Genomic DNA, 15,338 nt, shown 5'->3' with positions numbered 1-15,338 from the left:
TCATGAGGGACTTACCTAGACTTTGATAATAGAGCTCACTGCACACGGATGCTATGTGATATACACAAAATAGCCAACTTATCACTACCAGGGCCCAAGGAACAGAACATCAGATTAATTCCAACACAGGAGGTGATGATATCCAGACTTGTGATAATCATACAAGATGTGTGAGGTAGTTGTTGAAGGATCCTAGCAGACTGTTAATTTTTTTGGATTTCTAGACAAAGTTTCTTTGAGTAGCCTTGGCTGTCCTAGAATTCAGTATGTAGACAAGACTGGACAGGAACTCATAGAGATCTGCCTACCTCAGCCTCCCAAGTGCTAGGTCTAAAGGTGTGTGCCACCACCGCCCAGCTCTAGCAGATAGCTTTACAGTGCTTTTTCTGGTAAGCAGAGTGAGTTCACCATACAGTGATGATGAGAACATGGTAAGCAAACTGCCAAACTAAAGCATCACTGAATGCGCTGTCCTTTGGCTGTTGTGCCACTAGATAATAGCAGGCATAATGTAGCTGGATGTTGTCTGCTTTGTGGGTTCATCTTTCTCCCACCCTTGTCTATTCCTTCCCACCCTTAAAGTCCCCTAACTCTAGATAGGGGAGAAAAAGGGAAAGAGGGGGAGAGGTGACAATGTTATCCTTAGACTACTTCCTGCTGAGTAGGGGTGTCTGATCTCAGGGCCAGTTTGATCTTTGTTGTCAGGAAATCTAATTTCTTGTTTTTTCTCTGTGTGTGACTACTTAACAAACCTAAGCCGGGCAGTGGTGGCACATGCCTGTAATCCCAGCACTCTGGGAGGCAGAGGCGAGTGGATTTCTGAGTTCGAGGCCAGCCTGGTCTACCGAGTGAGTTCCAGGACAGCCATGGCTACACAGAGAAACCCTGTCTCAAAAAAAAAAAAAAAAAAAAAAAAAAAAAAAAAAAACCAAACAAACAACAAAATACAAACCAAACCCAGACCAACAACAACCAACAGCAACTAACCAACAACCCCCTACTGGGGTCCTAGCATTTATATATCCTGTGAAAATCCCCAGAATTTCAAATGTCACACAGTCACAGAAACTATCTCAAGCTGGCAAAATCACACCCCTGCTAGAGCACCAGGCGAATCATAGTCAGCTGCTGTGGACAATCCAAAGCAGCCCCATGTCGCACACCTGGGATTACAACGAAAACATATTCTTACAACATTTTTTTTTGTGTGTGTGTGTACATTTTTTAAAGAAACCAAAATTCCAAAATTGTCTCCACAGCTTTATTGAAATTTTTTGAGACTACCATCATATATGTGGTATTCTTTTCATTTTGTTTCCAGACAGGGTTTCACTATATAGTTATGGCTGGCCTGAAACTTGCCATGTAGGCCAGGCTGACTTTGAATGCACAGAGATATCCTTGCTGCATTTTTCTGTTTTTTTTTTTTTTTTTTTTTTGGTGGTGCTGTTGTTTGTTTTTTAATGGCAAATTATGGTCTCTTGTGCTTCTTGTCTTCCCAAGTCTATGTTAAATCATGCCCGGGTGACAGATTAGGCTGTTGTTTTTGCTTGTTTGTTTGTTTTGTTTTTTTAAAAGATTTATTTACTTTTTTATATAAGCACACTGTAGCTAGCTGTCTTCAGATGCACCAGAAGAGGGCATCAGATCCCATTACAGATGGTTGTGAGCCACCACGTGGTTGCTGGGATTTGAATTTAGGACCTTCTAAGAGCAGTCAGCGCTCTTAACCGCTGAGCCCTCTCTCCAGCCCTGTTTTTTGTTTTTTGTTTTCTTTTGATGCTGGGAATTGAACCCTAAAGAAGCATTTTACTCTTGAACCAGCCATGCGTGTAGCCTCAAATGCAAATTCTGGGCGAGCTCCTTTGAGGAACTTTGTGTGTTCACACGCGGCTTGAATGCTTTACATGAAGGGAGTTGGAGTCCAGGTTTTGTTTCATTTTGTTGGCTGGCAAGCATCAGGACAAAAAGAATCGTGCTTCATTTTCATCTGTCACATTGCACTCACCGTTACTGCCATGTAACAGTTTGCCTAGCTCTCTCCCTTAGCTTGGGGGGAGAGGAGTCAGGGTAAATCAGGTGGTTCTGATGGTAAAATGGAAGCTCCTTTGGGGACTAAAAGAAGGTGAATCATTTAACATCTGCTCTTTTTTCCTTACTTTTTTTTTTTTTTTTTTTTTTTTAGATCCAATTGCGTTATCAACCTTGTTCCTGATAAACAGCAAGTCCTTCGGGAGGTCTATCAGGTGCTGAAGGTAAGGGAGGACGGAGATAATGGTCTTTAAACCCCAGAGAGGGCTGACAGGCTCATGCTCTCCTCTGGAACTAAGAATTTAAACTCTCGATTGATCTAGCAGATGAGGAGAGAGCCAAGTCTCAGCAGAGGATCAGGGGGTCAAGGGCTTTGCCTCGTAGACACTTCAAAGTCGACCTCAGCTATGAGATGCTGTTTAAAAAAACAAAAAACAAAGCGCATAAAAAGCAGGACAGGATGAGGTAATGCCCTAGACAGGCTTATTTATCAATCAACCTAGACAGGTTATTGATGGTTACTATTGACTGTGACTCTCAGATGATAACACCTACAAAATCACCAGAACCTCTTGACTCACCCTGAAAGATTTCTATGAATTTACCTTTCCTAGGACAGACCCTGTGTCTCATCCATACTGTTTCTGATCCCAGGATATCTTATCTCTGGGAAATCTAAGATGGAATTTTTTTTATATGAATGCTTCCTTAAAGGGGAAATTTCCAGGAATTTCAGAGCCTCCTGCAGATAAAAAGATTTGTCTCTTTGTACAAGAAAAGAAAAAAAGTACGCTGGGATTAGTAGGGCTGAAGGTGGTGGATATGTGATGACCAAATGTAGAGCTCAGTCTCTAACACTGTAAAAGAAAATGTCTGAGATGCCTGGCTTATGGAGCTGTTATATAGTATCTGTCTCTGTATCTGTATCTGTAATGGGCTGGGGATAGAGCTCAGCGGTTAAGAACATTGGCTGATCTCCCGTAGCACCCAGGTTCAAATTCCAGCACGTTCACGGTAGCTTACTACCATCTATAATTCCAGTTCTGGGTTCCAATGCCCTCTTCTGGATCCCAAGGGCACTAGGACATAGACACACATGCAGGCAAACACTTGGGCATGTAAAATAATAAAGTTAAATGTAAAAGTTATCTGTCCGTGTAATGACAGATAACATGTCATTGTTAGTATGTCATTTTATAGATCAGCTTATGATCTTCACTGAGATCAACTGACAGATGCCAAACATCACTATAGAATATAGACTTCCATGCTTTGGAAATTAGCTAAATAACACCTTAAATTCCTGTTGACTCCTTTGACTTAGATGTTAAGGACACAGAAAATTTTCAATGTGTAATAATATCACTGTACATCACTGTAATTTTTCTTTCTTTCCTTCCCTTTCTTTGTTTCTTCCTTCCTTCCCTCCTTCCTTCCTTCCTTCCTTCCTTCCTTCCTTCCTTCCTTCCTTCCTTTCTTCCCCACACCTCCTGAAACAGAGTTTCTTTGTGTAGCCCTGGCTGTCCTGAAACTCACTTTGTAAACCAGGCTGGCCTCAAACTCCCAGAGATCTACCTGCCTTTGCCACCAGGGATTCAGGAGGCATCACTACTGCCTAGCTTTATTGCTATAATTTTCAAGGGATTCTATGGGTGTCTACTGTTAGTTGTCTGGGCACCTAGGACTGTGTTCCTCTTGCAGTAGCTAAAAATTTAGGCAACCTGAATGTATTTAGGAGAGATACTCATTTTTGTTCCTCCTGTGTTCTTACTGTTTAAAACCTTTTAAAAAAGATTTTCTTATTTTGTTTAATATGAATGTTTTGTATAGATGTTTTGCCTACATGCACACATGTACACCACACGTCTATCTGGTGCGCACAGAGATCAGAACTGGACTCGCAGGATGTGGATGTTGGAGACTGAACTTGGCTCCTCTACATCAGTGGGTCTCAACCTGTGGGTCTCCGCCCCTTTGGAGTCACACATCAGATATCCTGTTTATATTACAATTCATAACTGTAGCAAAATTACAGTTATGAGGTAGTAATGAAAGACTTTTGTGGTTGGGAGTCACACCATGAGGAACTGTTTAAAGAGTTGTAGCATTTGTAGGGTGGGAACCTTTGCCCTACATCCTTACAGAGTCTATATGAACAGCAAGTGCTCGTAATCTCTGAGCCATCTTTTCAGCCCAGGTTTTGCTTATGAGTTTCATCATGGCATGCGTATGGTCGTGGTGGTGGTGGTGGTGGTGGTGGTGGTGGTGGTGGTGGTGGTGGTGGTCGTGTGTGTGTGTGTGTGTGTGTGTGTGTGTGTGTGTGACTGAACCTAGAGCTTACCAAATTGGGTCAGATAGCTGGCTGATCAGCCCCAGGGACTTTACCTGTCTGCCCCATCAGAGCTGGGGTTATGAATACAAACCATGTCTGGCTTTTGTAGATGCTGAAAACTGGGACTCAGCAGGTACTCATATAGCCAGCTCTTGACCCAGCTACCCGTCCTCCAGACCATACGTGCAGACCGTGCATTTAGAGGCCATTCACCCTCTCTTCATCCTCTCAGGCCTCTCGAATTTTCTCTAGACTCCATTCCTTCTGAATCTTAGAAAGCACTCGTATATTGGATAGGACACTGGATAAATAAACACTTCTGTCTCTGTGTTTTGTTTTTGACAAGGGAAGCAGCTGTTATTTGCTCAAAGGTCAGCTTGGTCAGTGTCAGCTCAAACACTGGGATTTTAAAACCCATCTCCTACGCCCATCAATTTTTTTTTCTTTTTCTTTTTGGTTATCTAGGACCAATGTAATCTTTAACCAGATGTGCACTGCTCTCTTTCAGCACGGTGGGGAGCTCTATTTCAGTGACGTCTATGCTAGCCTTGAAGTACCAGAAGACATCAAGTCGCACAAAGTTTTGTGGGGTATGTGTTCTTGTTTCATTCCTGTCAGTTATTGTTGACCAGTGTAGAGTTCCACCCTGCAGTAAGGTGGGGTGGACCACTGGGCAGGAGGGCAAGCGGTGCAAGGCCAGACGGTTCTGTCCTTTTTCTGCCACTCAAAAGCAATGTGAAGGCCTGTGAGATGGCTCAGTGGGTAAAGGCATTTGTGGTCACTTAGGGTTTTAACTATGAACAGACACTGGACCAAGGCAAGTCTTATAAAGGATGAAACCTAACAGGTTTAGAGGTTCAGTTGATTATCTTCAAGGTGGGAGCATGGCAGCATCCAGGCAGGCATGGTGCAGGCAGAACTGAGAGTTCTGCATCTTCATCTGAAGGCTGCTAGAAGAATACTCACTTCCAGGAAGCTAGGAATAGGGTTTTAAAGCCCACACCCACTGTGACACACCTACTCCAACGAGGCCACATCTACTAATAGTTCTACTTCCTGGGCCAAGCACATACAAACCATCACATGGTCCCAGGCTGGCAACCAAGTTTGGTCCCTGGAACTTATGCAAAGGTGGGAGGAGGGAACAGATTTCATAGACCTATATTCTCTGACGACAAGTGTCCAAATGCACACACACACACACACACACACACAATATAAACTTTTCAAAGACAGATATGATCTTGGGCAATTTAATTTATGTTATTGTTTTTTAAACTGTACATTGGAAATAATAGCACAGACTACTTTTAAAACTATTTGAAGAATAAATGAGATAAAGTATCCCTTTATTGTCAGTTAAGAGTTTCTAGAGGTCGAGGAGATGAATGCATGCTCATGACTGTAAAATAAAACTTTACATGTAAGCTGTGTGTTGATACATGCCTGTGATATCGGCTCTTTGGAGACAGAAGCAACAAGGTCAGTGCTCTTTCAAGGCTTGTGTGGGCTTCACAATGAGACATAGTCTCCAAAAAAAAAAAAACAAAACCAAAACAAATCTTATTTTTAAAACAAATTGTGTTAACCTTTTTATTATACAATAATATAAATGGGTAATGTTAAAAGCAGGAAAATAGGCCAGGTGTGGTGGCACATACCTTTGATTCCAGCACTTGGGAGGCAGAGGCAGTGTGAGTTCAAGGCAAGCTAGGTCTGCAAAGCAACTTGCCGGACTGCCTGAGCTATATAGAGAAACCTTGTCTCAAAACAAATCAAAACAGCAGGGAAATAAGGCATATGGAGTGACTCAACAGGTAATTAATTTTCCTTATATGCCTGATGAGCTGAGTTCAACCCCCAGTTCCTGAAATAGTAGCTTTTATTCACCAAATGTAATTGTCATCTCAAAGATTTACTGCTGAACTGATTTTGTTCTTACTCAACTCTGGCTGATTGGTCCAGCTCAACTGTTCTGGTTCATGACTCCCCTCTAAGCTGACTGATTCAGTTTGGTTTCTCTTGGCTTCTCACTGAACTGCTGTGCTTTGCCTCAAACTCATTCTGGCAATTTGTTCTAATCTTCTGGCTCCTTATTCTCTAGCTTCAACTGCCTCTGCTGCACGAACTGAACAGAGCTGAACTCAACTCCACTGCTCTGCCTCCTGCACTGTAAAACTGTTCCTATAAAACTGCCTCTTTCCCCTCTCTTTCCCTGCCCTGCTCTTTCCTCTCTGTTCTTGTGAGAGTCGGGCGTATTCTATCTCTGACTCATTCTGCCAGATCTTCCTCTGATTCATCACCTTGCCCATCAGTTAGATACCACCTTCAGACATGGCTGCCTCCTTCTACAAACTAGTTTTACCTTAGAGGTATGTACTAAGGACATTTCTGTATTCCAGCCAGAGAGATTAAAGGTGTATGGCATGTCTGTACTCCAGCCAAATCTCACAGACCTAGATCTTTGCATGTGATCCCTTGCCAAAGCTGCCATGCTGCTGGATTAAAATTCCTCTACAAGAACCCACATAAAAAGTGAACGGAGGGCAGTTAGCCTGAGCTACATGAGATACTGCTTCAGGGAAAAGAAAGTTTTTCTTTAAATATTGTATTGCTGGTATCTGCTGAACATTGAAATAATTATTTCTATTGAAATAATTATTTCCAGCACATATATACTCTGTTAAGGTACAGATTATACCGTTTTTCATTTATAGGGTAGATATTGTCTCTTCTTTTTTGTTTTGTTTTTTTTTAAACGAATGTCTAAGGCATAGATGCCTAATTGTTAATAAATTCAGATCTCTTAAAAAAAAAGTGAATGGACTCTACAAAATTGACCTCTGATCTCCATATGTTCATTATGCTATGTGTGCCTCAGCCAAGAATATATGTACATGTGTGTGTATGTGTGTGTACATATGTGTATATGTGTGTATGCATGTGTGTATATGTGTGTATGTGTGTACATGTATATGTCTGTATATGTATGTACATGTGTGCATGTGTACATGCATATGTGTCTGTATGTGTATGTATATGTGCATGCATGTGCATGTGTGCATGTGTATGCATGTGTGAGTATGTGTATGTATATACATGTGTACATGTGTTTATGTATATGTGTGTATATATATATATATATATATATATATATATATATATATATATGCAGAGATAATGATATTGCTCAGTGGGTAAAAGTACTTGCTGCCAAGTCTGACAACCTAAGTTTGGTCCCCAGAATTCCCATGGTAGAATGTGAAAACCAACTCCAGGAAGTTGTCATCCAGTCTCCACATATGTACTGTAGCATGCGCAGTCTTATACACACAGAAAACAAACATATAAACAGGCAAACAAGCAAGCCAGGCATTGTGGCACACACCTTTAATTCTAACACTTGGGAGGCAGAGTCAGGTAGATCTCTGAGTTCAAAGCCTGGTCTATATAAAACAGTGGTTCTCAACCTATGGGATGTGACCCCATTGGGGGTTGAAAGTTTCACAGGGGCCACCTAAGGCCATTGGAAAACAGATATTTACATTATAATTCATAACAGTAGCAAAATCACTGTTATGAAGTAACAACAAAAATAATTTTATGCTTGGGGGTGGTCACCACAACACAAGGGACTGTGTTAAAGGGTCAAAGCATTAGGAAGGTTGGGAACCGCTGACATAGAAAGGTCAGGGCTATCTGCCAAGGCCAGTTGGGTCCTACATCTTAATACTGTGTCCTAGTTAATTGTTCAGGCTCCAGGTGCCCTCTGTGCTGCTTTATGTAGTGCTTGCTCTGTGACTTTCTCTCGTTTCAGGGGAATGCCTGGGCGGTGCTCTGTACTGGAAGGACCTTGCCACCATTGCCCAAAAAATTGGGTTCAGCCCTCCGCGTTTGGTCGCTGCCAATATCATTACGGTTGAAAACAAGGAACTAGAAAGGGTTCTTGGTAAGAAACAACAGCAGGGATGCTGTGACTGCAGGTGGATGGTTTCAGCGCCATTCTGGCCAAAGAAACTGCATTGTCTCCTAAATAATCCAACCCATTCATTCATTCGTTCCCCAGGGTGACATTTACTAAGTATCTCGAAGCCAATCAGGAAAAGACTAAAGTGCCCAGAAAGATAATTAATGGCACACAGTGAGGAAAATCCCCTCTACATATGCTCATTCTTCCTCTGTCGATGCTACTGGGTGCTGGAAGTGAGTCCCGTGGGTGTCTGCTTTCAGGTGACTGCCGCTTTGTGTCTGCCACATACCGCCTCTTCAAACTCCCGAAGACAGAGCCAGCCAAAAGATGCCGAGTCGCTTACAAAGGAGGAATCTCGGGGCACGAAAAGGAACTAATCTTTGATGTAAATTTTACATTCAAGGTATTAAAAAAAAAATCTACCCCCTGGGCTGGCAGTATGGCTCAATGGTAGGGAACTTGCCAGTATGTGCAAGACCCACCCACCCCGTTCCATCTTCAGCTTTGGGGTGCCAGCAGGACTAGTATCCGTGACTCCAGCAGCATTCTTTCTATTCTTGCTTTTGTGCCCATTCCTCAGCCCCAGTACCTTCCCTGGATCTTGAATTTGACCGTGTCTTGCTTCTCGCTATTCTAATGTTGTTTGGTTTATGTATTTTTTGTTTGTTTGTTTGTTTCATTTTACTTAGAGTGGAATAGTAAACTTTTTATATCTTCTTCTCTTGCCTGGCCAGTGATTCAAAGGCATAGAAATGAGCACACCCCTTTAATTAGTTTAAAATATTTTAGGTTTAACAAGTGCTTCAAGTTTGGAATTCCTAGTAAGAACAAACTATCTAAAGGAACGCAGTGGCGAACCCTGTAAGATGCTTCCGCTGATGCTTCTGAGGGGCAGGGATACCTTCAGAGCCCCTCAGCAGTGGAGAGGAGGTCAGAGACGGGCTGTTCTGTATTCCTGGGGCTTTGGTTAGCTGTCTGGGCTGTCTTTTCTTCCTTTGTGGAATGTCCGCTGCCTGAGACCCACAGGCTTTGCCTGCTCTGATATTCTGACGTGTTTGCTCATTCTGGGCCATATCCTGGACAGCCACCCTTCAAGATTCTGCGTGGCTGTCTGACCCTGAGGGTCACTTCAAATCCTGCTGAGTCCAAGCTCCTTGAAGTTCCAACAATTCACCGTGTATTCCTTCAGAAAACTTACCAGGTTCCCTGAAAGCCTCCTGGGGAGAGCCTTGCTGCACCCCAGTTGTCTTTGGGTTTCTTGCCCCATGTGGGCTGGCTCTGGCTCTTCTCCGACCCTCTTGACCCTTCCTCTCCTTTCTTTCAACTCTTACCTTTCATAGTCAATGTTCGGAAATGTTTGGGCCATCAGCTGCCTTTCCTTCAGTCTTCATCATAATCCAGTTTACAGGCAAGGGCAGGGTGCAGCTCTTCCCCCGGGGTATAAGAGTCCACTTGCTCAGCTTTGATTTCACTGGCTCTCGTCATTGTCTTGAATGGAAGCATTTGGTTTTTGTAAATTGACAAAGGATACTGGCCCTCTTGGGACACTGAATGGCTGTCATTTAGGGCTTTTGTGGTGACCTCTTTCTTCTTATTCACTCTTTGGTCTATGACTCCTTGGATACTTCCATCCCCTCTCCCCACTCTCCCTTTCCCCCCTTGAGTCAGGGTTACTATAGAACTCTCGCTGGCTGGCCTAGAACTTACTATGTAGACCAGGCTGCCCTTGAACTCAGAAAAATCTGCCTGCCTTTGCCCCCTGAGTGCTGAGATTATAAGCTTGCACCATTGTACTTGAATGAGCATGCAAGTGCACACACATGCACACACAGAGACATGCATACATGCATGCATACAAGCCATCATGTGGGTTCTGGGAACTGAACGTAGGTCCTCTGCAAGAGTAACTCTTGAAATATATGCATATGTGTGTGTGTGTGTCTCAACATGGGTTATTGTAAAACTGTATCTTGTTTTATTTCTTTATCTTTAGCTAGACATAATCTGTGTTGTTTATTGCAGACATAGGAGGAATGGGTTATACTATATTCACACTGTATACCCTAGGTGTATACAAGGCTATATCATCTAACTTGTGTACAATTTATGGTGTTCACATACTGACAAAATAGACTAATGATACACTATATATGTATATCTATATGCATATATATGTGTGTATACATTATAAAATATAACTGTATATATAGCACATATATATGCAAAATTATGGATATCATATTTTCCCCTTAAATATTTCATCTCCATGCATTAAATATTTTTCTAATCACAATACTATTATCACACCCAGGAACTTGAGTAAAGCTTGTTCAGACATGACACTGAGAGATGAGTGGGACTAGAGCAGCAGTATGGTGGAGTGGCGGCTCAGTTGTTTGTGTCACGTGATTAAGGACATTTTGATTTAATGCTGATACTACTCTTGTAGACAGAGTAGGCGTTGTTTCCTCAGAGTACAAAAGGGTGGTCTTTGGAATCAAATACCCAACTTGATATTCTGGCTCTGTGTAAACTAGAATGTTATTGATGCAAAAATGTAGTTCTTACTTCAAAGAGGTAAGAGCTGGTTTATTCTGGAACCAAATACGATGGCACTAGCCCAGGGACATGATTCAGATTCCCTCAAATCACATCACACTGCGGAGTGGTCACGTAACATTCTTTTAATTAGTTACAAAGTGAAGACATTTATAAATCAAAGTATTTGCCAAAAACATTGGTGGGAGCCACAGGTGGGCGGGTTATAGCAAAATGGGGGATGCTCTGCTATCGGTCTCTGAGCTGTCTGACAACATTCGTGTCTTTTGGATCGGTGAAGCTGATGGTCTGCCAGGAATACTTTGCAAAGTTCTATAGTCCTAGGTTAGACGCAGGGGTTGACAGGAGGTGTCAATCAAGGGGACTGAGAGTAGGCCAAGCTCTGCTGGTTCCTGCAGTTTAATTAATATATTGGAACTAACTAGCTGGATCACCAACCAATGCGTATTTCTAAACAGTTCCCATTATCTTAGATTAGGTATTGAAGGAGTGCCAGGGGAAAAAAAGATGCCCAACAAATTATTGGACTAAACCATGGCTACAAAACATGCCTTCAGGGCTTTAAAGCAAATAAACTGAAAGGCCAGGAACCTAAACACACACACACACACACACACACACACACACACACACGCACACACACACACACATACACACACACACACACACACACGAATACACATACACACACACATACACATGAATACACACACACACACACACACACACACGAATACACACACACACACACACGAATACACACACACACACACACACAAGAATATACATACACACATACACGAGCACATACACACACACACACACACCTTGGTAACAAATGGGACCCTAAGAAGCAGCTCAGAATAAACAGAGGAGAATAAGCAAGGGAGAGCCCAGCCTAGCGGACTCCTCGGCACTAGAGGAGGCAGTACAGTGCGTCCTCCTTAGTGCTGGGACTGAGGGCATGCTCCACCACTGCCCAGCTCAGGATATTTTCTTCCTAATAAGATTGAAGAGCTGGACTGTCAAGATGGGCTCAGCAGGTAAGGGTGCTAGCCTGTGAAGCCCTGGCAGCCTGAGCTTGATTCCCAGAACTCATGGAGGAGAGAACTCACACCTCAAGATTGTACAACCCTCCTCCCCTGAAACAGAACAAAAGGGACCAAGATGGCATCTTTTGACACTCATCTTTTGCTGCTTCTCAGGAAGGTGAAGCTGTTGAAGTGGATGAGGAGATGGCAGCCGTGCTGAAGAACTCGCGTTTTGCTCAGGATTTCCTCTTCACACCTGTTGAAGCCTGTTCTGCTTTAGAAACAAAGGTTTGTTTGACTTTCAGTTCCCTACTTCAATCAGGTCCCTTGAAACAAACTGCAGGCTCTGCTAAGACAACAGTTTTCTTTGCAGTTGGTCACCGCAACCCATTTCTAGAAAATTTGTATGGATAAATGATTTGATTTTGTTTTGTAATTATTTTTATTTTAAAGATTTGGTTTTGTTTTATGTGTATGGGTGTTTTGCCCAAATGTTTGTCGGTGTGCTGTCTTCAGTGCCCACAGAAGCCAGAATCCCCTGGAACTTAACTTTTAGACGGTGGCTAGCTGCAACGAGGGTGCTGGAATCAAACCCTCGAAGAGTGGCCAGGGCTCTAAAACCCCGAGCCATCTCTTAAGCCCCTAAATTCTCCCCCCCCCCCAATTCCTACCAACATGTCAATAACAACCTTTGAGGTTTTTTTTTTATAATATCTGTGAATTAACTGCAGGGATCTATAGGCCTCCTACAACTGTGTTTATATATATACTTTCTTGGAAAGGATGGGCAGGGGGGTGGAGAGTGGGGCCAAAAAAAAAAAAAAAAAAGGAGTATCACAAGCAAGATTTCAAAAGGATCCCAGATACAAATCAGGTTAACAGTTGCCACAAAAATGCCCTTACATGTTGGACTTGGTACCACGCCATGATGACTGAGCATGAGGGTGCAGCAGTACTTGAATCCAGGAGTTTAAGACCTTGTCTCAAACCAAATCCTAACCCCAGGTGAACATTTTAAACCACCTATATTTCCTTTTGGTAATCAGCCAAGCTAAGATAAAATTAATATAATTCTTACTAATTTAACCATTTAAAAATGTAAAAAGATTTTTAAAATTATTATTTTATTGTACTTCTATGAGTGTTTTGTCTACATATATGTCTGCACCACATTTGTGCCTGATCCCTTCAGAGGCTAGAAGAGGGCATCCAATTCCCCTGGGACACGATGAGTTAAGAGCTACCATATGGATGCTGGGACTTGAACCCGTGTCCTCTGGAAGAACAGCTATTGCTGAGTCATCTCTGTAGCACTAAGAATGGGTTTTAATATCTTATTTACTTATTCACTCACTTTTATGTGTGTGTGTGTGTGTGTGTGTGTGTGTGTGTGTTGCTATGCATGTCACAGTGCATGTGTAGAGAACAGCCTGTGGAGGCTGGTTCTCTTTTTCCTTCTTATGGTGTTCAGGGATTAAGCACAGCTCATCAACATTGACAGCAAGCAACTTTACCTGTTCAGCCCTGTTTCAGCTCCGCATTTTAAGCATTTAGAAATGTGTAACACAGTGGCATTTGGTTTAATGAACTTTTTAAAATCCTGGCTAACTTTACTATAAGATAATTTAAATACTCAAGAAATGGTGGGGCTGGAGAGATGGCTTAGCGGTTAAGAGCACTGACTGCTCTTCCAGAGATGCTGAGTTCAATTCCCAGCAACCACATGGTGGCTCACAACCGTCTGTCATGGGATCCGATGCCCTCTTCTGGTGTGTCTGAAGACAGCTACAGTGTACTCATATAAATAAATACATAATTAAAAAATTAAAAATGCTGGCTCTTGGGATTGGAGAGATAGCTCAGGCGTTAAGAATCAGTTTTGCTCCTCCAGAGGACTTATGGGCTCAGTTCTCAGAGCCCACATGGCAAGTAGCAACTCTATAAAACCAGTTCCAGGGGATCTGATGATCTACTCTGCCCTCCATGTCTGGGACAAAACACCCACACACATAAAATAAAAAGAAGTAAAGTTTTAAAACAAAGCAAAACAAAGAAACAACTCATTTTAGCCTAAAGGATCGGGGCTGAAGCTGGGTTATTATCAACATTCCTTGCTTAAGTCGTCGGAGTCTCCTTTACATTGGGCCGTTCGTCCAGGCTTTACCCGAAGACAAGCCAGACCTCTAATTTTATTTTATTTTATTTATTTTATTTTATTTTTGATATGTAGTCTTTTGTTCTCTCAGAGGAGGAATAGGTGAGGCCAGGAGATGGTGGACAGGAACAGAGGGTTGACAATTAATTCCTTAGGCTGTCCAGCCCTGGGGACTCCTCTGACCTTTTGACCCCTCCCACCCATTGAGCAGCTGTTTTCTAGTTTCTCCCCCACTGGCTCTTAGCAGCAGCCGGTGCTTTTGACTCCACCGTTCTTCCTTTTTTGGACATTTCTCAGGAGTGGATCCACATGTGTGTGACCTTTCACCTGTGTTTCTTCTTCACTGAGCATGCTCCACTGTCTGCCTCCTCTTGGAGCAGGGCTAGAACACATCAGTTTATCTGTCTTTCACTTGATGGCTGCTGTCCTCCTTCTAGTACATTGTTAACAGTACTATTATTAGGAACATGGATATGCAAATACTCATTTGACTTCCTGCTTTCAAAGATTTTACATCTGTACTGAAGAATGGAATTGTCCTCCTTTTCTTTTTTCTCTTTCTTTCTTTCTTTCTTTCTTTTTTCTGTCTTTCTTTCTTTTTTCTGTCTTTCTTTCTGCCTTCCTTCCTTCCTTCCTTTCTTCCTTTTTTTTTTTTTTTCATTTCTGACTTTTGGTGGCTTTTGATGTTACTTTGCTTTTGAGACAGGGTCTCACTGTGTAGCCCTGGCCAGCCCAGAACTCAATATGCAGATGAGGTTGGCCTTAAACTGACAGAGATCCACTTGTCCTGTCCTTGGATTAAAAGGAATAGGACACCATTTTTGGTCATGTCTCTAGCTTGTAAAGACCTACCCTGTTGTCCACAGTAGCTGTATCACTTTGTATCCCTAATACTGTTACCGGGACATAGTAGTCCTGTTGCCAGTTACCACATATGCCAAGAGCAGGGACAGAGTGGAGTCTCTAAGCTGAACTTACGCAGAAAGCAGATGATCTGAGATGGCCGTGGACCCTTACTCTAAAACTCGCCTTCCCTTATCTACAGCCTTCAGGATGTAGCAGATGGGGGGGGGGACAAAGGCCATCAGTCCCCAGTGCATTCTTGGCCCTCTTGTCGGGTGGCCAGCCTTGTCCCTGGGATCTATGACGTCACTGCCTCTGTCCTTATCTCTTACCCTCCCCCCTTGTTCTCTGAACATCTGGACCAAGTCTAGTCAGCGTCTCCCTTTATCGTCCTGGTCTTCTCCAGGGCCAGCTGGC

The 15,338-nt window shown here is 42.7% G+C and overlaps 1 protein-coding gene across 2 annotated transcripts in view; it reads left to right on the top strand.

Annotated features, from left to right (window-relative positions):
• The window catches only part of As3mt (arsenite methyltransferase), a 32,782-nt gene that overhangs the window by 2,914 nt on the left and 14,530 nt on the right, over positions 1-15,338 (top strand). The window contains exons 6-10 of one of the 2 annotated variants that reach the window (XM_052184410.1): positions 2,186-2,255; positions 4,872-4,953; positions 8,181-8,312; positions 8,594-8,736; positions 12,098-12,211. In XM_052184410.1, the coding sequence (XP_052040370.1) occupies positions 2,186-2,255; positions 4,872-4,953; positions 8,181-8,312; positions 8,594-8,736; positions 12,098-12,211 (541 nt within the window). Of the gene's footprint in view, positions 1-2,185; positions 2,256-4,850; positions 4,954-8,180; positions 8,313-8,593; positions 8,737-12,097; positions 12,212-15,338 lie in introns of both variants that reach the window. The other variant, XM_052184401.1, reaches the window with a different exon arrangement.

Source organism: Apodemus sylvaticus, chromosome 1 (genome assembly GCF_947179515.1).
Source record: "Apodemus sylvaticus chromosome 1, mApoSyl1.1, whole genome shotgun sequence".
NCBI lineage: Eukaryota > Metazoa > Chordata > Mammalia > Rodentia > Muridae > Apodemus > Apodemus sylvaticus.
The sequence above is the reverse complement of the archived record's forward strand: the minus strand, read 5'-3'. Positions and strand labels throughout refer to the sequence as shown.